The sequence below is a fragment of the Mus caroli genome, chromosome 2, assembly GCF_900094665.2.
Source record: "Mus caroli chromosome 2, CAROLI_EIJ_v1.1, whole genome shotgun sequence".
Lineage (NCBI taxonomy): Eukaryota > Metazoa > Chordata > Mammalia > Rodentia > Muridae > Mus > Mus caroli.
The window spans coordinates 140818957-140841467 of NC_034571.1; the positions used below are offsets into that span (position 1 = coordinate 140818957).

Below are 22511 nucleotides of genomic sequence, written 5' to 3' on the forward strand. Positions count from 1 at the left end.
GTACTGGGGCATATAAAGTTTGCGTGTCCAATGGGCCTCTCTTTCCAGTGATGGCCGACTAGGCCATCTTTTGATATCATATTTCTAATCTAAATAGTTTTATGCTGTGAGAAAGCAAGACTGCCTTTAGTGAATTTGTCCCAAATGTGCTCTGACAGCATATTACTCTCAGAGCATCCATAAGGGTTACTGAAGAGGCGACCTGGTGCCATTAAAACCATTTTATGTCACGACATAGTTCAAACACGGGAGAGCTCTATAGCCTTTGGTTTTATCAAGGCTTTCTGTAGCAGTTAAAAAAAAATGGGCCAGGAATTTGAACCATTAGATTTTTGCAGTTGGGGATTATGTAATCAGAAGTGTAGATTATAATTTAACTTTCTAAAGATTTTATATGCATGGGACTTTTCACTGCATGTTTCTATGTCCGTGTACAACATGCATGCTTGATGCCTAAGGAGGGATCAGTTCCCCTGGACCTGGAATTACAGCTGTGAGCCACCATGCGCTGCTAGAAATCAACCAGGGTCCTCCAGAAGAGGAGCCAGTCCTCTTGATCACCAAGCCGTGCCTCCAGTCACAACTTTTAACTTGCTAAATGTTACACCACTCTCACTTCTAAACCGCTGCCAGCAGAACCGTCAGGTGAGTATGGCACAAAGCCCCGAGCAAAAGTAGTGCTGTAAGCTTCAGGGGGAGAAACGAGTTCTGACCTGAGTCAATTTCACTAGCCAAAAAACAGCCAAAAGGTTACCGATAACTTCCACTTTATTTACTGTACAAGTTCACATAAAACAAACGTTCTTTTAGCTAAGATAGATTTATTGTTACACGATTTGTTTTTATAATGTACTCCCTTGCCTAAGAGCAACTTAGGACTTTACAGTGCCTGCTTACTGGTCACAGCTCACACTGCAGCAGGCAGGTCACGGGCATGCTGTGCTGCTGCCAGATTCTCCACAGTTACAAAGGTTTGTATTTGGACATTTTAAGTGCACAATACCAGAGGGAACAATAAATGCACAAGGACTGGTGCATATACTTTGGTTATAGTGACACCATCACACATGGTTACAACTGTGCAAAAATACTGTTTTATGTCATTAAAAAAAAAAAAAGAATTCACACAAGCTATAAAAATGTTGCCACAAAAGGAAAGCTTTTCTGTAAGAAATATTAACTGCTATAACTATGAATTATCTCCAGATGCACTCAAATATGAGAACTGTAACAATCATTGCATTTTGTTCACAATATTCTAGAGACCATGAAAACCTAAAGCCTAGGCATCTTGAGAGAATGCATTGCCCTGTGTCTGCGGGACGTTTGAAGGGAGTAAGCTTGCATACTCCTGTCTGGACGTGTTCCTCATTCTTTTATCTTCTGCCAAAAGGGTGTTCTTTGTATTTTTTTTTAAGATGGTCTGACTTAGCCTAGTCTGGAATCATGTTCCTCTTGCCTCAGCCTCCCAAGTGCTGAGACAAAATAAACTCAATAGGGACTCATCTCAGCCTTTCAGTCCTTTTTTTTGTTTTGGTTGGTTGGTTGGTTGGTTTTTTGAGATGGAGTCTCACATTGTAACTCAGGCTGGCCTGGAATTCACTAGGGAGTCCAGGCTGGCCTCAACCTCACAGCAATCCTCCTCCCTTAACCTTCTAGATACTGCGGGATTACAAGTGTTCATGATGCCTGCCCCAGCATTTGACTTCAGTAAAAGCAAATAAGTGAGTAAGTTTCTTTACAAGCATCAAAGTAATACAAACACTACTTTAACAACCCCACACTTCTTCATGGAGGTGTTAGGGAACCATGATGAAAGGTAAACCACAGTGTCCCGTAAGATACCATGTGGGTCTCACTTTAAATGGTCGCATCAGAAGACTGAACTCCAGTGTTCAGATGCTCCTCTGCTGGAACTGACTTAGAGCCATTTCCATACCTCATTTCCAAGGCTGCCTGTGGCTGCCCGTGAACAAAGCATTAACTCTCTTTCCTATACTCTACAGTTTTAAAATTTTTAAGTGTATGCATGTTTTGTCTGCATGCATGCGTGTGCATCACATGCATGCCTGGTACCAGTGGAGGCAAAAAGAGGATGGTGGATCTCTTAGGGCTGGAGTTATAGACAGCTGTGAGCCCCCACATAAATTCTGGGACTTTAACCCTGGGTCCTCTGGAAGAGCAAATGAGGCATCTCTCTAGCCCCAGTAACGCACTTTTTGTCTTTACCTTAGAGAGTCTAGTGGAGTCAAGCAGCATCAACAAGGTTCCATTGCAACTTTTACCTTTGGTACAGCCAGCTATCATACAGAAACCCCTAACGGCATTGAAGGAAAAAAGGAGATCTCATCAGATTCTAGGGTACATTCCCTATTTTTCAGACATGCAAAGGCCTCTCGGCTTCCTGCATTTATACCCTGTTACCACCATGACAGGGGCCTGACAGACACCTACCACCTGTTCTCATAGGGCCAGTTTCTGCTTCATTTCCTTTTTTCTTTTTAAAATAATAATAAAAAGATTTATTAGTTTACAAATGAGTATCTTGCTTGCATATATTTGTAGATTTCATTTGCCTGTATGTGTTTATCTGTACGCACATGCTTGTGGAAGGCAAAAGAGGGCACTGGAATTCCTGGGGTTACAGGTGGTTTTGAGCCACCCAACATGGGTGCTGGAAATCAAACTTGGGCCCTCTGGAAGAGTAACCATCTCTCTAGCCCCCTTTTGCTACTTTGTTTCACTTTTGAAAGAACTGACTTTCTCATCAGTCCTCCAACTCTTCTTGTTTAGCCCTGGGCCTGGGCAAAGCTACTACTCTACTGCATGGTAAAAGCCTCCAACCCTAGTCTAGGGTCATCCAAAGATGAAAACACCATTCCAGTGCATTTTTACCTGGATAATCAGGAGTTTCATTGTCACATGATAGCAGCACAATAGGACAATGAGATAGGCCTAGTAACACAGGCTCTTCAAGCACAAATCATCCCAGCATAAAAATCTCTCAGCAAAGGAGACCCAGGGAGCAAAGTCATATCTACAGTACTGTATCAGCGCATATAAAGTAGCAGGGAGCATCAACATCTGAAATAACAGAGCGTACGTCTTATGTAAACCAAATAGGACATCAGAGCTCATACACGCAAATGAAATAAATCACAGACCTTCAAATACAGGTGAGGTTCTTATCTAACCAGGTATAACATAAACTCTTATGCTACACTGATAACATTTAACCACCATGTCCGACAAATGGACATCACCACACATATTCAGCTGGAATTTTCTGTCCAGCTCTGCTCAAGCTTGGCATGACTGTGGCCCAGAAGACAATATGAGGAGTGTATGGATGTGTGAATAAAGGAGATGCCAGCTAAAGATGGTTTAAGGCAAATATGAAGGGATTTCCACTCCAGCTAAAAGTGGAAACAGTCTCTAGAGAAGGGGAAACTTCCATCTCACAGGTTTTGTGTGAGCGTGTGTGTGTGTGTGTGTGTGTGTGTGTATTTAAGTTAAAACAAAAACAAGGAAATCTACCGTGACATCCATCCAAACAAACAGGACCCCAGGACTTGCCAGCTTCAAGTGATGTCAGCAGATCCTAGCTGTTGTCAGTATTTGTCATGCACATGTGAGCATATTTTGCAAAACAAGAAACATCACTAACACCTTCAAAGTAGCTATAAAAGAAAGCCAAACAGTTTCTACTGAATTACAAACGTATTCCTAATAAGCACCCTAAAAACTAAGTCACTTGTATAAAGGTTGCATCCAGATACCAACGCACAGGGTCTTCGCAAAGCATCTATAAACCTGGGTTGAGGACCAGAGTTCAAGAAAAAAGAAAACACAAAACATGTGGCAACATTAACCATGGGCCCTGAAAATATCAAAAGAACGGGCAAAAGATTTGGCAGTACTTCTCAGAAAACTATGAGGACTCGGATAAGCATGATGTACTTTGGTTGTCATGACCACAAACTGAATAGAAGCCTCCGATTCTCACATGACACAGACATGGTGAGCTAAAACAATACATAAACTGTGTGGCTGGCTTATTTACAACACAATTAAGTCATTATATGGGCATCTCAGAAAGACGGCTCTGCCCGAAGACAAAATAAAAAGGAATGAGCTGCATGCCACAAAGATGTCAGCACTTCACTTGAGGTCTCCATCTCCTTCTCCATCCCCTTGGATGGACTTCTTGATACGAAGCAACATGGTGGTCAGCCACTGATCCAAACGTGATATTGAGTCAAACTCCTTCACCTGGTTTAAGAAATGAAGAACAGAAATTATATCCGAAAACCACTAAATATACAAGACAACAGTGGTCTAAGCTGTTTGAAGATATTACTGTAATAACCCAGTGACTCTGATTGGAAGTTACTCATTCTAATTTACAAATTCTTTCACTAAAATCAGTTTTTCTTTTCCTTTATCTCACAAGCCTGTGCGTTTAAGTTTTCTCTATATGTGAACACACATATAGCAGAAATCCTGAAAAGCTATTGTGAACGGAAAAACAAATTCTATGTGACAGAGGACAAGTGGGCATGGCAAAAGAATCAGGAAGGTATAAGTATTATTTACTGCTCATGGAAAAAACGCAATCAAATAGTTGGGGAATATGAAGGAGAAGACCCTTGATGGATTTCAGCACATGCAAAGAAGGACAACGGCATTTGTGAAAGCAGTTTTGAAGATAAAAGGACTGTCTTAGTCCTTTTCACTGTCACTTTAGGGCTGTAGTTGAACTCATTCTAGGCAACTCATAAATCTGCTTGACTCTGAACACCAGATTCGGAAAGATTAAAAAAAAACAAAAAACAAAAAAACCAAGGGCTGGAGAGATAGCTCAGAGGTTAAGAGCACTGGCTGTTCTTCCAGAGGTCCTGAGTTCAATTCCCAGCAACCACATGGTGGCTCACATGATGAGATCTGGTGATCTTTTGGCCTGCAGGCATATATTCAGGCAGAACACTGTATACAAATAAATAAATAAATCTTAAAAAAAATAAAGAAAGAAAACAAGTGTGAAGAAAGTAATCTATATCACAAATACCCCAATCACTCAGGTTTGATACTTTAACTATAAACCCTCTTACGTTTATGGGCCAGGCTGTTTTTAAAACAAGAAAACAAAGTTCCTCAGTTTCCCTTTATCTCATAAGCCTGTGCATTTACATTTTCTTTATATGTGAACACACATATAGCAGAAATCACAAATACAAGGATGTCTCAGAGGAAATCAAGAACCAGCTCAATATAGCTAGAATTTCTGCGTGGTTAATGGAACTAAATTAAAAAAAAATTAGGCTGGTTTATTTTAGGTACATGAATGTATATGCAGTCATGAGTGTGCTCTTAGATGTCAGAAGATGGCACTGATCCTCTGCAAGTCGAGTTATAGATGGTTGTGAGCTGTGGGGTGTAGGAACCCAATTCTTGTCCTCTGCAAGAGAAACAAACGTTCCAAACTAAAGTGCCGGGGCTCTAATACTTAATGGCACTCACTAATTTGTGGAACATGCAAGACATGATCTTTGGAAAATACAAGCAAGTTGAACCACATTCAAATAAATGTTCAGAATTTATACAATGCAAACAAAACGGAATTTTTATATGTAAACCTTTAAAAATGCAACACATCCTGAAGGTTTAACTTACTGCTTCAGTGTACGCTTCACTGTTCTGTTCCTCATGAGCTTCTAGAAGTTTCTGATGGCATTAAAAAAAAAAAATCAAGAAAATACTTTAGGCTAGAAAGTTCTGTTTCTGAAGGAATGCTTTAAACAGGAATCACCTTAGTATCTCATGATCTGATGTCCCTAGTATCTCATAAAATGGGATATATGTAGAAAGAATTACCCAAGAAAAGGCTGTAGCTGTGTATTGCTATTTCAAGGCTGCATACTTCAGGACAGAGTTAAACATCCTAACTCTCTTAGCATATGAATATCTACAATGAAAAAAAGAAGTCAAGTCCAAGATACCCAAGTGATGGCTAGCCTTCACTGTCAACTTGACTAAGTTTATAGTCACTATTCAATCACTCCTCTGGGTGTTTCCAGACAGATTTAAGAGAAGAAGGAAGAACTAAAGAAGAAAGAGCCACAATTTCTTGGGTCCTGGATTAAATGGAAGGAAAGAGCAAGAGGGGCCCCAGCACTCCATTCTTCCTGCTTACTTACTGTAGACTCCGTGTGACCAGATGCCTCATGCCCCTGGTGCCAGAATAGACGGCCCAATGAAACTGCAGTCAAAGCAACTTCCTCTATTGCCTAATGCTGGACTCTTTGTTACAGCAATGAGTCCAGTAACCAACACCCCCTCGGAAGAATTACAGACTAAAGCTCCACCCATCACAACAGTAAAGGCTTCTATCTCCAAAGTTGTTTCAGGACTTACCTTCAATAATTTACATTCTCTGGAGTCCGTAAATGCTGGAAACATTTCCTCGTATTTCTCAAGAGCAAGCTAAGGGGAGGAAAGGAACCAGTCACCGTCACTGAAACTTAGTGAGCTAGGCAAGTTGTTAATGCTCTATCAGTTCAAAAATTTTACTTCCATCTCATTTAACTGTTGAAGAAATATAATGTTAAATTCTACATCAGAACAGAGGAAATCTATTTATTTTGAGTATTCAATTATGATTGATAATACCATTTCTAAAATAATTTCTAGATTTTAGTTGGGCAACTGGAGAGAAGAAACAAAAGAAAATCTAATTCACTTCTAGGATCTATGTATGCGCGCTACGTAGAGAAGACCTTCACACCCTCCAAGACCATGAGGTAGGATGGACTCTAGAGTAGTTTTCTGTGGTTCTCTGATGGCCAGTGTTGTGTGCTCAGGCCCCATCTTACTTTCCAGCCGTCTTCTTGCTTTGCAGCTTTCTCTGACCTTCATCCTATTCTAACTCCACTTCTGAGGTATGTTGTTTGTGCTTTTTGTTTTTTTAAATGAGTTCTTAGAAGCTGGGTGTTATAATCTACACCTTAAATCCCAGAATTTAGGAGGCAGAGGCAGGCAGATCTCTCTGAGTTTAAGTTATCCTGGAACTACATAATGAGTTCCAGGACAGCCAGGGCTATATAGTAAGACCCTGTCTCAAACAAACAAACAAACAACAGCCCCCCTCCCCCGCCGCCAATATATCCATCCATCCATCCATCCATCCATCCATCCATCCATCCATCCATCCATCCATCCATCAGGGCCAATGAGGTTTTAAACAGGTAAAGGCATTTGCCATCATGCCTGACTTGAGTTTGATCCCTGGATCCGACATAGTAGAAAGAGAAGACTGACTCCTAAAAGGTGTTCGCTAACTTCCTCACGGGTGCTATAATATATCCTCATCCCAATAAGTAAATAAATAAGCAAACATATGTAAAAGGAACAAGAGAGTGCACTAATTTTACTGTCTTAGTTCCCTAATCTACCTAAATCAACCACTGAAGGAAACCTGAAGAGGACAGCATTGCAGCTGCTGAAAGAGTCAAACTCACACACTACGGAAGAACTATTACTTTTACTCTGTGTGTATCAGGAGACAGGCAATAAGTATGTGTTCATGTGACTGTGTGCCCAAGCATGTTAGGGCACATGTATGTGGCAGCCCGAGGTCAATGTCACAAGCTTCAGGGATCTGCTTATCTCTGCTCTGCTCCTCAGTGCTGGACTTACACATGTGAGCCAGTATACCTGGCTTTTACATGGGTGCTGGGCACCTAAACTTGGGTCAGTCCAGTGCTTTATCAACTGAGCCCTCACCACAGCTCTTCACACCTGAAGGAAAAGGCATCCCGGGTGACAAAGCATCTGTCCTCAGGGGTAAAGTCATCTTAAAGGAGGGCACTCTCACCTTTGCGTTCAGCTCATCCACTATGAAGTGGCAGAGTGCGGCCTTGAAGAAGTAATCCTTCGCACTGTACTTCAACAAGGGGTTATCCATGGTGTTTGCTCCCACCTAGGCGGAAGACAGCAAGGCAATGTTATAGGCAAAGCAATCCACTGCTTACTCATCTGTTTTCCTTTTTAAAATACCTTTCATTATCTTATACCGATATAGTCCATGCCAAGTAGTACAAAGTTTTACTAGATAAGAAATAATTATGAGGGACATGAACTTTTAAAAATGCCTGGAAGATGATGGAGAGGCCTAAGCTCCCCTGGTTCTTCCTATGAAATACAACTAGAAGTTTGCTTGCCTGCTTGCTTTCTCTCTCTCTCTCTCTCTCTCTCTCTCTCTCTCTTTCTTTCTAATAAATCCAAACATCTGTGGACATAGGGCACAGGAAAGCCAACCAGAAAGAGACAAGACATCAAGAAAAATCACCTGGTGTGGGGGTGGGGATTACTGGGCTTTATTCTTCTTTATTGTAGTCCCAATATGAAAATAAAGAACCCAGCACCCAAAAATTCCAGTAGGAGCCAATTAAAAGAGAGTGGTAAAGATCTCATGAGGCCTAACAGGGGTGAGACATCCAAAAAGGGGAGTCTGAGCTTCTGCCTCCACCATCATACCTAAATCTGCAGTCAGTGTTAAAGAGGGCCAGTGCACAGAAGGATGATGGAAATCAGATGCAGCCTCAGAGAACAATGAGGTGGTCACCAGTCACAGCAGAGCACAATGCGAAGGTTACCAGTCACAGCAGAGCACAATGCGAAGGTTACCAGTCACAGCAGAGCACAAGGTGAAGGTCACCAATCACAGCAGAGCACAAAGTGAAGGTCACCAATCATAGCAGAGCACAAGGTAAAGGTCACAAATCACAGCAGAGCACAAGGTGAAGGTCACCAATCATAGCAGAGCACAAGGTGAAGGTCACCAATCACAGCAGAGCACAAGGTGAAGGTCACCAATCACAGCAGAGCACAAGGTGAAGGCCACCAATCACAGCAGAGTACAAGGTGAAGGTCACCAATCACAGCAGAACACAAGGTGAAGGTCACAAATCACAGCAGAGCACAAGGTGAAGGTCACCAATCATAGCAGAGCACAAGGTGAAGGTCACCAATCACAGCAGAGCACAAGGTGAATGTCACCAATCACAGCAGAGCACAAGGTGAAGGTCACCAATCACAGCAGAGCACAAGGTGAAGGTCACCAATCACAGCGGAGCACAAGGTGAAGGTCACCCATCAGTCACAGCAGAGCAAATGAGAAAGTTACTGATTATAGCAAAACCTGAAACTTACTACAGAAGCAGCAGACAATTGCAGGTAGCAGAAATGTTAGACTGTCTAAGTTTGCTTAAAGGAGCTCTCAGAAAAAAATTCCTCAATAAGCGTACAAAGATGCTTGAAACTAACAAACTAAAGAAACTAAAAGCCAGGGCCAGTGATGGAGCTTGGTGATGGAGCTTAGTGGCGGAGCACCTGAGTGATGTGTTTAAGGCTCTGGGTTCAATCCCCAGAATTACAAAGTAAAGCAAGAAAACAAAACAAAACAAAACAAAAAGAACACAAAACCAAACAACAACAACAAAAAACATCTTGGAACTAGAGAGATGGCTCATTAGTTAAGAGCACTTGCTTGCTGTTCACCCAGAGGACCCAGGTTCAGCTCCCAGCATTTGCATCATGTGGCTCATCACCACGGTAACTCTAACAACCCCTTCTAATACAGGTGATCTGATAACCTCTCCTGGCCTCAAACCCACTAACAGAGCTGCCGTTTAAAAGGACAGACCAATTCAAGTTGTCCTCTGTTTGCCACAGGTGGCACTTACACTCTCCACATACAAAATAAATAAATGTAACATTTTACTTATTTATGTTTAAATTTATTTATTTTATGTAAATAACTGCTTTTTCTGCATATACAGTTGCATGGCAGATGAGGGCATCAGATCCCATTACAGATGGTTGTGAGCGACCATGTGGTTGCTGGGAATTGAACTCAGGACTTCTGGAAGAGCAGCTAGTTCTCTTAACTGTGGAACCATCTCTCTAGCCCCTCAATATTTATTTTAAAGACTGAAAAACTAGAACAAGAGACAAACAACAGAACAAAAATGAAATCCACAGAATGGGAAAAATGCTTGTAAGTAAGTTTTTTCCTGACCATGAAGGACGTGTATCCTAATATCTAGAATTAAATTACTCCAAAATCTCTCACCAAAGATGCAAAAATGGCCAGTGAGCACATGAATATTAATATCACTCATCAGGAGAGAAAGAACAGACTATCCTTCACATTCATTAGGGATCACGGAGATGCTGGTGAGGACCAGAGAAGCTGAGCCTTGGACACTGTCCTGGGAATGCTCAATGACCCAGTACTCTGTGAGAGTCAGCTAGCTCCCCAGCAAGGTAGGCATTGATACACCAAGGAGCCAAACAATCCTGATTCCACTCCCAAGTATGGAGTCAAGACATCTGAGAACATGCTCTCACACAGGTTAAGTGCAAATGTTCACAGCAGTTTATCCTTAACAGATCCCAAGTGGAAGCTCTTTAAATGCCTATCGGCAGATGAACATAAAAGCCAGAGTATTATTACTCAGCCATGCAAAGCAATGAAACACTGACACATGCTACAATATGAAGAATCTTAAAAATGAAATCAGTCACAGAAAACAGATGGTGCACTATTCCATACGTGTCAAAGGGTCAAGAAGGGCAAATCAGGAAAACAGAAAGAAAGCAGGCTGCTTTCCTGGCTTTTTCTGGAAGTGATGGGAAGGCTCTAGCGGTCTATAGTAGTGATGGATACAAACTTGTCAAGGTGACAACAGTCCTCACCTGCTCGTAGATCTCGATGGCTTTCTGGTACTGCTCCAGCTGTGCAGCGTAGGCTGCCACCTTCAGCAGACACTTGTTAGCAGAGCTGAAAGTAAGAAAGTGACAATACTGAGGAGACCTGGCCTAAGGACACTTGCTTAGATGACCAAGATGGTGTGTCCTTTATCACATATGAAAAGCCTGCCACTGATATGAAGAAAAGCACTTGCCTGTTAGATTCTTCTCCTTTATAATAATCAGCAGATTGTTCATAGTGTGCAATAGCCTGAAAGTACATACAGTTAATTTACAAACAATTCACTTAGAGATTTGCATTAAAAACTACATGTTGGGGCTGGCAGGATGGCTCTGTAGGTAAAGGCATTTGCTAGCAAGTCTGACAATCTGAGTTTGATTCCTGGGACTCTCATAGTGGAAGGAGAGAAGGGATTTCTCCACGTTGTACCCTGCCTTCCACAAGTGTGTAATGGAAAATATGTGTAATCACAAAATGTGTAATCACAAAAGTGAATTAATGTAATAAAAAATTTAAATCTACATGTACACAGATATTTTTTTCTGATAATTAAACTTATTCAGTGACAAATCTTTTACAAGTTGGCCTCCTCAGTCAACAGAATAAAGTATGTAGCCCTAAAGCCTCCTGGAGACTCTCTATCTCTGGTGACTTGAATGAAAAATGTCCCGCTAAGGCTCACATAGCTGACAACTTGGTCCCAGTTGGTGGTGCTGTATGGCAATGTTATGGGTACGTACAGGCTTGCTGGAGGAAGTACATCACTGAGCCTTATCTTGAGAGTTTATAGCATCACCCCATTTTTAGTTCCTTCTCTCCTCTGCATCTTCTTGGTTTCCTGCTTCTGCCAGAATGCCTGTCATCTGCTGTCATGTCTTCCTGTCATAATGAACTCTATCCTGTAGAACTCTAAGCTAAAATAAGTTCTTTGCTCCATAAATTCGTTTTGGTCATGTTGTTTTATTAAAAGCAACAGAAAAGTAGCCAACAGTTTCCCTTACTTACAGGAAACAGCCCAGTTTCCACGCAGCCAGGGTAGCCATGACTAGTTCTCTGATGAAAGATGAACAGCCAAACGTCTTATTTTGCATTCTTCCCTTGATCTTTTCTACTTCCCAAACATAAAAAAACATGGCCAAGTCTGGTAGACTGAAGCCACAGAATGAAGATGGAAGAATTCTGTCAACCTGCTTCCTAACCAACCCATTACCCCAGCATACTCACCATGATCAAATGTACTCTAAGCTAAGTGAATGTTAGCTTAGAGTGCTGTGAAGCTGTTATGTTCTACAAAGTACAGCAGCAGCTCTGACTGTTCTTACTATCACAGGCAAAGGTACTCCTTAAAATTTGTGATACTCTAACAATAGTCAAATGGAGAGAGCAGAAAGCTAGCAGGTTACATCAGGCTGTGACAAGATTAGTGGAATCAAACCACGGGAAACTTCAAAAGGCGAAACACACCCTATCAGAGCCCCAAACAATAGAAAGCAGTTCGAAGAACAGGATGCCATATACTGCTTTAGCAAGCCTGATGAGGTTAGGTTCTGGGAAGAGTTAGCTACTTTTCAGGAAGTTACAGCGGAAACAGACCATGTACATAGGTAAGGGCCTGAAAAACCAATGGCCTCTTCAGCCCAAATGGCAACAGGTAAGTCTACAGGAGGCTTTCCAGCAGGGATCAGGCAAGCATTTCCCACAATAGCTCTAATCATACTCTGGGGTCTAATTGCTGATTGAGTTCTGGTTGCAGGTATTCACTGATCCTGTAACAACATAGGAATAAATGCTATATCCTAGAGATTCATAATAAACTTCAGTTTTGCGTGATTTAAACATTTTTAAATGTTAATCTGGGGAGGGAAGATTAGAGGATGTGGAAGTCATCGGACACTTTGCGGAGCTGGCTCTCTCCTTCCTTCTTGTCTGAGTTCTGTGGACTGGACTTGTTTATCAGGCTGCACAGCAAGTGCTTACCCCTCTGAGCTACTTCACTGGCCCAATTTCATGTTTTGCATGTGCCACAATGCTTTTGCTTCTGATGATTAAACCACAAAACAGCATTGTTAGCTTCCAGACATAGAGAAGCAAGCAGCAGGTTTGCAGTCCTTTGCCATCATTTACAAGCTTTCCCAGATACACAACCAGTGTAACAGGAAAATCGGACTGAAAGTGCGAGGCACAGACATAGGAAAACAAATAGAACAAAGTGGGCTTGGGAACTCTAGCTGAATGCTGTCTGAAAGCCCACAGCCTCTGCCCATCTGTAAAGTAGTGACTACAGTTGTCAGAGACAACACTACTGAAGTCTTTGGATTGTGGAGTATCCCAAGAACACAGGCCTAGAACAATTCTTCCATACGACACATCTAATGTATACTTTAGCCACATAGTCCACCTATCTAGTTTGCTCCCCAGAGTTCCTCAGTATTATAAAAGGAAAAATAAAAATAGAAACAAGTATACATGCTAAACATGTGAACTACAATTAAAGGTCAAGTACCAAGACAGAAGAAAAACAATAAGTATACTGTACCCCCCTCTTAACAACACAGAATTCTATACAAAAGCAGTAGGGGCAATACAGTCCTCTGGAATGTTTCTCAGAACTGTCACGCATGCGCTTCTATCTCCCACAGCAAGGCAAGCTCCGTAAGGGAAGGCCCAGGACTGCTGTTCACCATAGCATCCCTGAAGCCAGGGGCATGTTAAGTTCCAGGCATTTGTGGGCCCTGGAGCTGAAAGGGAGCCTACAGTCTCTCACTATTTCAACCTTAGGAGTCCATTGTGCAGGTGGAACACTGTTAAACCTTAAATAGCCTCAAGCTAAAGCCAAAGCTATGATATGTGCTCATCTGATGCTGTAAGCAATACTACTAAACCAGGTCTTTCCGGAGCCAAAACCAGAAACAAGCTATGTGTCCCCTGGATCACTCAAGCATCACCTAGGTAAGACCTGCTTACATGCTGGTGAGTATTTTACCTCAGGAAGCTACAAGAAGTCACTTGGATGTACGATGGCACATCTCACTGCCTAATAGATAAAATCTTTGAATGAATCAAGAGATTGAAGAGATATCTGTCATATGGACAGTGAATAATATCTACAACAAACTAGTACTTCAGGGTAATTGATTTCTCATACATAAATTTCACACTTCACTGACCACAACCTTGTGAGTCCAACTAGGGAAAAGAGAAGACAAGGACATTTTTAACGATGTAAGAGCCTCAAAGTCAGGGACCGTGACAAGCTAGCTCTCTTCTCCATGTCTGAATGTGTGTAAGATAAACATATATATATATTTTTTTTTTGAGACAGTGCCTTGCTATGCAGACACACTGGCCTTGAGCTTATAATCCTTCAGTCCCAAACTCCTGACTGCTGGAATCCCGCGAACCACAACACGAGCCTTTATTTCTTAAATTCCTTTCAACAGAACAAGATGCATCAGTGAAAAAAGGTGCCACCTACTGGTTAATTCACAGAATGACAGAAAGAGACCAGACAATAGAAGCTCAAGGGCCACCATGACAAACAAAAAGAAGGAAAATGGCAGCACTAGAAGCCATTTCATTCACCCCTACCCTGTGGTGCCCTGTGTAGTGAAGCGGTGATGCAAAACATCCCCTGGTACAAGGAATGGGTTCCAGACCAACCAGAGCGCCTTCTGACTGCCAGGCCAGGGGTGTCTTTCTGACTTCTATGGGCATAGAAGCAACCCAAAATGATGTCTGTACACATTCCACAACATCTGCAAGATCCACTCAACCCAGTAAAAAGACAATGCCCATTCCAACTGCTGAGAAAATTAAGGCCTAGTCACAGCTGACCTGTTCCCTCTCATTTCTTTATTGATACTATACCAGAGAACAACTGCAGACTCAACTCACCCCCTCCCTTCCACATTACACATGTGGAGTAGCCTTCTTAGGCCAGAGCTTCCTCAGAAAAGAGTAGGGAGTATGGCGCTCTCTCTCTCTCTCTCTCTCTCTCTCTCTCTCTCTCTCTCTCTCTCTCTCTGTGTGTGTGTGTGTGTGTGTTGGGGGTGAACATAATCAAACGATTGCAAGAAAATTCTGTGTACCCACCAAACGTGGCAGCTGGTATGACTTCAGCTTCGAATGCTTCCTGGATCTGTGACTATGCCAGAGAGGGGGCACAGTATGCATAAGTGTTTGTTTAGAACCGTCTATGCCCTGGGCTTTGGGCCCTATCAGAAAGGCAGAGACAGACTTCTGCTGATATGCTAAGACCAGAGGTAAGGAGACAGAAACACCAGAATCATGAGCAAGTATATGCCGCAGGATGAGAGGTGGTATGAGGCTGTAAAATAAGGTGAAAAGATGAATAAGGATTATAGGAGTATTTTCGAGGTCTATAATCTTAACTAGGGGGTCATGAGCTAGAAGAGGTGGTGATAAAGGACACAAGAAGTCAGCTTGTGGATGTGTGAGGAAGAGCTAAGCAGGCAGAGGGTACCCAGGCCCAAGGGCAGGAGCTCATTTGGTACAGGGCAGAAAGGCAGAACACAGCATGGAAGCTGCAGGGTTTGGAGTAAGGTGGACAGAGCAGGAGAATATGAGAAACTTGAGGTTCTAGGGGGTACATGAGTGGGGTGAGAGGAGCAACTTGGTCTCATGACAACCTAATGCAGGTCTCCAGCTCCTCCTAAGGGTGTATCAACCAAAGGCTGTACACAATGGCTGGAGAGAGGATACAGTGGTCAAGAGCACCGACTGTTCTCCAAGGACTCAGTTCTGGTTCCCAGCACCCACAGGAAGAATCAACCCTGTAACTACAATTCCAGGGGATCTGATACCCTCTCCTCTGGCCTCCAAGGGCACATATATGCAGACAAAATACCCATACATATAAAATGAATATTGGAGGCAGGCTGACACACAAGTATCAAGGCTCACTGTGGCTGCTCTACTGTGTGAGAGTCTGAAATGAGGGAGTGAGGAAGCAGATGTGGGAGACCAACTGAGGAGTACTGTTCCTGTCTAGAAAACTGGGGACAAGGTACTAAGAAGAGCTGAGACATTGGAGTAGTGAGAAAAGTGCTCACAGAAACTCTGCACAAGCTAGATGGGACTAGAGAAAGGGCAAGCTAGTCTGCTAACCAGAGACTAGGGGTAGGGGTGGCACCTGAGAAGAGAATGCAGTCTAAGACCTGCTGGCTCAGAGATGACTGTGGTACCGGAGAAGAAAAGCTGGCCAAGCAGGACATGGTGAGAGCAGCAATGCTGAGAGGGTAACGCTGACCGAGGTTGCAGAGTTTGCCTTCCGCTTCTCCAGAGCCTCAAGAGCACTTCACTAGACAGGTGCAATATCTCTTGACCACTCTGACATGAACCAAAGCACAAACAACAGGTGAGCTAGGTGAATCTGAGGCACTCCAGGTAAGCAGCCCCTTTCTCAGCCAGTCAGGCCTAGGAAGACTCCGCCAGGACACCTGTAATGATTCTGAACCAGCCAAGAGGCCAAGCATCTCCCGTCGGCACCGTGTGTGGTCAGTGCTCACCTTCTCAATGTCCACAAGCTCAGTCTCATAGATCTCGGCAATGGTGATATGGTGCTTGGCTGCGATTGTGAACCTCCCCTAGGGGAGAAAACAGAGTTACACACCGGTTTCACCTACACAAACACCAGCCAGGTTAGGAACAAGAAAAGGCACAACTCTAAAGCAGCTTAAGGACTCCACCCCACGGCCATTCAAGCAATGCAGTGTCTTACCATGTCTGTGTAAATGTCGATGGCTGCATTTAAGCAGTTGATAGCCTCTGAAGCGTTGGCATTTAAGAAAAACAATGAAAAATTCATTCAGTGAAAGAGGGTTCCGCTGAGCCCGATCCCTGGCTGCTACTGACGGTAAGGAGGTACAGTTTGGAGTGGAGGGTGGGCAGGCTGGTTAGTAGGAGCAGACACAATCATGCACAATACAGATTCATTAGTGTGGCTTTGTTCCCAGCGGCTGCACTGGCATTTAAAAGCAGTGTAGCTGCAGTAATCCTGGCTTAGTAACTCTTAGGGGATCCATTCAGGTGGCAGACTGTATTACAGATGAAACAAGACCACAGGGATTGCCACCAACATTGATAAATTACACCTGCTACTATACAGGATAAACGCGGTCTTCATCAATATCATGTGTGTCTATATTAATTTTGGGAAATATCACTTTTTCACAAGAAAAAGATTATTTCAATGGACTCCATTCTTCAGGTGGCCAACATTTAAAGCACTTTGAAATACTTGTTCATCTCTTAAATTGTATGTAAATGTGCATACTGTTCACAGACGCTAACTTTCAGTACGCTAACCTAACAAAATGGTCTCGGTATTCCACTTAACGAAGGGAAAATTTCATGATGACAATCCTAATAACTTATATCATTTCTTTTAAACAAAGAGCCAGAAAGTTTCCTGTCACGGAAAAGTGTGGCTGAAAGAGGCAGAAGGAGGCAGCTTAACAGGAGAAACAGAAAAGTGACTAGAAGGACAAAAACGAGAAGCAACCGCTCCTAAAGTGTATTTTAAAATGTCCATTCACCACTACACCTTACAGACTACACAAAAGCAGACAGAACTTATCGATTGCACCACTAAGGCCCAGTGTTCCCACATCACCAAGTTCTTATCCAGTGGTTTTTTTTTTTTTTTTTTTTTGTGGAGAAACTGTAGTCATCCAGAGCTCAGCTCCTTAATTTAAATTAGCACATGAGGATGTACCAGGTCAAAGTACATTTATGAAACCCAGAACTTTGTTTCTTTGATGTAGGGTTGGATTATACATACATACATACACACATATATATATATATATACATATATATATATATATATATACACACACACATACATCCTAGGCTGGTCTGCAACTCCCAAGCCTCCAGCCTCAGTCTCCCAAGTGCTGGGATCATAGGGGTGTGTCACCACAACCAGCTCCAAACCAGAGACTTGGATGCTTGTGTGGTATTCTACATTGTAAGTCTGCTGTGCCCCACCCCACATTCTGCTTATACCCACAGTGTTCAGTTTCTCACTTAGGAAATAAAAATATGGTTAACCTTTCTACAAAAAAAAAAAAAAAAGTTGGACAACATTTTTCTTTGGGATACATTCCTAGAAGTTTAGACTTGTAGGTTAAACAAAATAGACTACAAAAGAAAAAAGACTCAAGGTGGTGGTGGTGGTGGTGGTGGTGTTGGCAGTGCACACTTTTAATCCCAGCATTTGGGAGGCAGAGGCAGGCGGATCTCTGTGAGTTTGAGTGAGGCTAGCCTGGCCTACAAAGGGAGTTCCAGGACAGCGAGGGCTACACTGAGAAACCCTGTCTCGAAAAACCAACCAAAAAAGACTAAAGATAGCCATGTATATGTAACAGGATTGTAATACATTACTTTAATACTTCTCCAAAAGGAAATAACATTTGCAATACTTTACGACTTTTAAAATCTACTATTTTTTTAAAAGGTTTTGAAGAGCACTTAGGAAAACAATAAAGAGCTCTGCGTGGTTAACACACCTTTGACACCTTTTAAACCACTCCCTCACTACATAAAACACATCGAGGAATACAGTAACATCGGGGTTTCCTTCTTAGTTCAGGACCATGTTTCATGAGGTTGAGATAAGGTCCTTGTAATCCCAGAACTTTGGAACCAGAGTCAGAGGGTGCAGAGCTGCAAGTTTGAAGCCAGCTTTAGCTACATGAATGTCCCTTAACCCTTCCAAACTAATGTCTTTATGATTAAAGAGTAAACATTACATTTATCAAATTTTCCTTTTTATCGCATAACACAAGAATTCTTATTACCGGGACTTAGCGTGGCACACCAACCTCGAGGCCACAGGAAATGCTGCTAAGCCAGTCACACAGAGCCTCTGTGCGGCCTTACCTTGAGGGTCCGCTTTCTTGTACGCATTTCCAGCATCCACAAAGCTGGTAGCAGAGTCATGCTTGCTCTGGAGCTGCATGTGGAGTTTGGCAGCTTGACAAAATGCATTTCCTGCAGCTGAAGAAGGTGCCACAGTTAAATTGTGAAACAAGGCCTTTCCAAATAAGAGTCCAAGTCTCAAAAAGGAGGCTTTGCAGGTAGAGACCAGAGGCATCACATTGAAACAAGTGCATCTGGGTGTTGGTCACTTTCCCCGACAGTTCCAGAAGGCCTGCTTTACTGAACACAGAGCCTCCTTTCTTAATGACTGTTGGCCAAAATTTATGCTCTTAGTCTACATCATGAGATCAGCCCAACAAGGTGCACCCAGCTCACAGTTAAAGGGCAAAGCACTGAAGCCAAGGGTATTCATCCATCTCTCAATCCAGTGTCTCTGGCTCTCAGGTGTTATTATTGAGTCTGCTCCAGTAGGAAAAACATGACTAAGAATGGCATGAAACCTTAGGGTTTGGGGGAAAGACGTGGTTTGCTAAGGTAGGATCTTGCCCTTCCTGAAGCTGAACTCACTCCAATTCTGCCTCAGCCTTCCATATGTCAGGACTACAGTGATGTGCTGCTATGTCCAGACTCATGTTCTGAATGGCTGGCCTCCAGCTGGTCAGTTCTAGAAGCTTGGAGAGGTGTGCCTAGGTGAGGTCTAGGAACTAAAGCTTGACAGGGCCACCTTCCTTCCCTTGCTCTTCTTGCTTCCTGTCCACAATAAGGTGAAGAAGCACCTCTCCCACCACCCCTCCTGGGATGCCATTCTGCCCACACACATGGGGTTAAACGGGCACAGAGTGAGTCTCTGAAACCATGAGCTAAGTGAGACTCTCCTCCTTCAGACTGTTCTGGGAGCTAGGAGCAGTGCTAACTAACAACAGACACAAAGCAGTGCACTGCGCTAAGTAACTACTTGCTTTAAATTCACTCGTAAGAAATAAAACATCCAATTCTGTGAAAGCTTTAGTTGTTTCCGGATCCTAAGCACCCTCGCCACAGGCACTGACCTAATTCCCACATGGCCTTCTGATCACCAAGGAAAGGAAGCCATACAAACCCTGGAGCCTGCTCCAGTTCAATTTTTGATCTGTCCCTCTGTTTCTGACAGAAGAGTAGACGTGAGATTTAGAAAGCACTGACTACCTAGCTTGGCATGGGTGCTCCTGTGGTCTGAATGTTGGTATCCCCCACCCTTTGTATTTGAGTATCCAGATGGCATAGTATTACCCACTAGGCCCTTTAAAGGAGTGGTTAATTCACACACTTATAAGTGGAATTAGCACTCTTACAGGACGCTGCTTTGCTCCCTCTGCCATGTGGGATGAAGCAACAAGATGGCATCTTAGGAGTGGTGAGGAGTCCTCACTTTTCTAATCCTTACATTCCCTACATTCTGAGCAATATATTTCTGTATTTTATAAATTCCTCAGATGAAGGTATTTTGTTCTAGCAGCATAAAAGGATTAATGCAAACACTAACCCGTGAAAACTGACCTTAGGGCTACAGTTAGGTAAGAATAATCCCTGCTAGCAGCTGGAGAGCCACATTAAGACGTACAAGAGTCTGAGAAGCACCAAGGCTAAGCTAGCTGCAGGCAGAACCCAACTGATCAGGACCTTTGCCTGGCTCTGCCTTGGAAGAACGAATGACCCGGACCTGCCGGGAAGTTGGGAGGGCCTGGCTCTGGACACACTGGTGCCAGCCATGTTCATTACTGTAAACAAACCTCTCCCCAGCACATTTCAGCACGCTTCTCATTTCTTTACAAGCCCCACTGACATTTTACTTTTGACTACGTTTATTGTCCCACGACTAATCATGACCTATCCTTTTCCTGCTGGGAGTACAGCACAACAGCTGGCTCCTTTCGGCTACTTCGACCTCCCAGGTAACAGTTGGTGCTGGTTACACAATTGCATGCCGCCACTTCATTGCTTGGAACACAAATTCCAATCACTGCTAACAAGAGCAGCTTGGTCTCTCTTGACCTGGAAGTGTCTTTAAAGAAGAATAGTCTCTGGGAAGTTACCCAACTTGTCAGTCTCAACGGTGGCTGAAAAGCATTAGCTTAATCATTATAAAAGAACTTTTAAAATTATAAAGAGACAAAATGGTGTCATGATCACCATCAGTGCACCAGTGCTTTAACTTCGGGGCCTTGTTTATTTATTCAGTTAAATACTATACCGACTATCCACCACATCAGAGACATGGTGTGGACCCTAGAGATGGAGTCCAATTGCAGACACATAAACACTCTGACCCTCGAAGGTACATGCTAGAGAGAGCCTCCATGTGATGATTCATGTAAATATAAATCACTAAAATACCTAGGAGGTAATGTGGGCTATGGGGAAGAGTAGGAAGTTTCCAGGGAGAGGTCACTGTTTTTAAGGGGTAGTCAAGAGAGCTGGCTGAGAAGATAACATCTGAAGATGGACCAGAAGAAAGCAATAAACAAGGGAAAAGTATGCAAACAGGTAATGGCATATGCCAAGGCTCTGGAGTGGCAGCCAGGAGCATGAACATGAGCAGATGAGGCAAAGCCTACTACACGGGGTGGCTGGCAGAAGCAGAGACAGACAACGTCCCAGTGCTCAATCTTGTTAGCTACCCGAGATGAGGATCCTTTCAGCACCAATGCTTGCCTCACTCTTTAAAGGGAACACACAGTCCTGTCTTCCCACCAAACTGTTTTTAACGCAATTGCCTGGTAAATAAACAAAATGTTGTACATACCACTCCAGTTCTTGGCCATCTTGAACATATTTGCAGCTCTGGTATACATTTCACATGCCTCTTCTATTCTTGTGTTTCCTCTGAGAGAAATTTAAACACAAGGTTACATTTCTGTTCTTGTTAATAACCATTCATATCTCTCCTCCTTCACTGAAACAATACTGAGATTATTATTGTATTTATTATATAATTATTACTATATTATTATAACTCTGAAATACTCAGTGAGCTCTTCTGTGCACAAGACAAACTACAGAATCTTAACAGCTATTCAAAAACACAGACACTCTTTGTGGTAGTTGGAATAGACTGACTCCCATAGACTCAGGTGTTAACGCTTGGCCCCTGGGGAGTGGCACTATTAGGAGGTATGGCCTTATAAGAATGGGTGTGGTCTTGTAGGAGGAAGTGTATATGTCACTGTGGGGACAGGCTTTGAGGTCTCCTAAGCTCAAGCTCTACCCAGTGTGGAATATAGTCTCTTGCTGCCTTTGGATCAAGATGTAGAACGCTCAGCTCCTCCAGCACCATGTCGGCCTAGATGCTGTCATGTTTCCCCCCATGATGACAATGGATTAAACCTCTAAAACTGTAAGCCAGTCCCAGTTAAATGTTTTCTTTCGTAAGTGTTTCCCTAGTCATAACAATGTTTCTTCATAACAATGGAACCGCCAACTAAAAGACTCTTTTTGATCCTAAATTCCAGTTGAGGAGGCTGAGGAATGGAGTGCTAAAGTCACTGCATTGGACCACACAGCAGATACCATAAAAACAACACCCACCCAAAGATTCACCCAGACCGTGAATCCACGGTCTACAAATGTAACTACACTGTAACTTAGGGCTCAGTGGCTAAGGACACTTTGTTCTTGCAGAAGACCTGGGTCCAGTTCCTATCACTTATATGGTGGCTCACGTCTGTAACTCTAGTACCAGGAAGATCTGATACCGAGCTCTCCTGACCTCAATGGGCAGTAGGCATGTATGTGGTACCAATACATCCATGTAGACAAAATACTCATATACAACAATAAATACATCTGTTTTTAA

The 22511-nt window shown here is 42.9% G+C and overlaps 1 protein-coding gene and 1 pseudogene across 2 annotated transcripts in view; both read right to left on the reverse strand.

The window, feature by feature from the left end:
• Positions 1-750: 750 nt before the first annotated feature.
• Positions 751-2916, reverse strand: LOC110307246 (annotated as a pseudogene).
• Positions 751-22511, reverse strand: part of Napb (NSF attachment protein beta) — a 41023-nt gene continuing 19262 nt past the window's right edge. The window contains exons 2-11 of one of the 2 annotated variants that reach the window (XM_021155984.2): positions 21462-21541; positions 18680-18796; positions 16515-16561; positions 16303-16380; positions 10968-11023; positions 10759-10843; positions 7874-7978; positions 6415-6483; positions 5674-5724; positions 751-4272 (exon numbers count right to left, since the gene is read on the reverse strand). In XM_021155984.2, the coding sequence (XP_021011643.1) occupies positions 4162-4272; positions 5674-5724; positions 6415-6483; positions 7874-7978; positions 10759-10843; positions 10968-11023; positions 16303-16380; positions 16515-16561; positions 18680-18796; positions 21462-21541 (799 nt within the window). In that variant the 3' untranslated portion in view covers positions 751-4161. Of the gene's footprint in view, positions 4273-5673; positions 5725-6414; positions 6484-7873; positions 7979-10758; positions 10844-10967; positions 11024-16302; positions 16381-16514; positions 16562-18679; positions 18797-21461; positions 21542-22511 lie in introns of those variants that run through there. The other variant, XM_029473963.1, reaches the window with a different exon arrangement.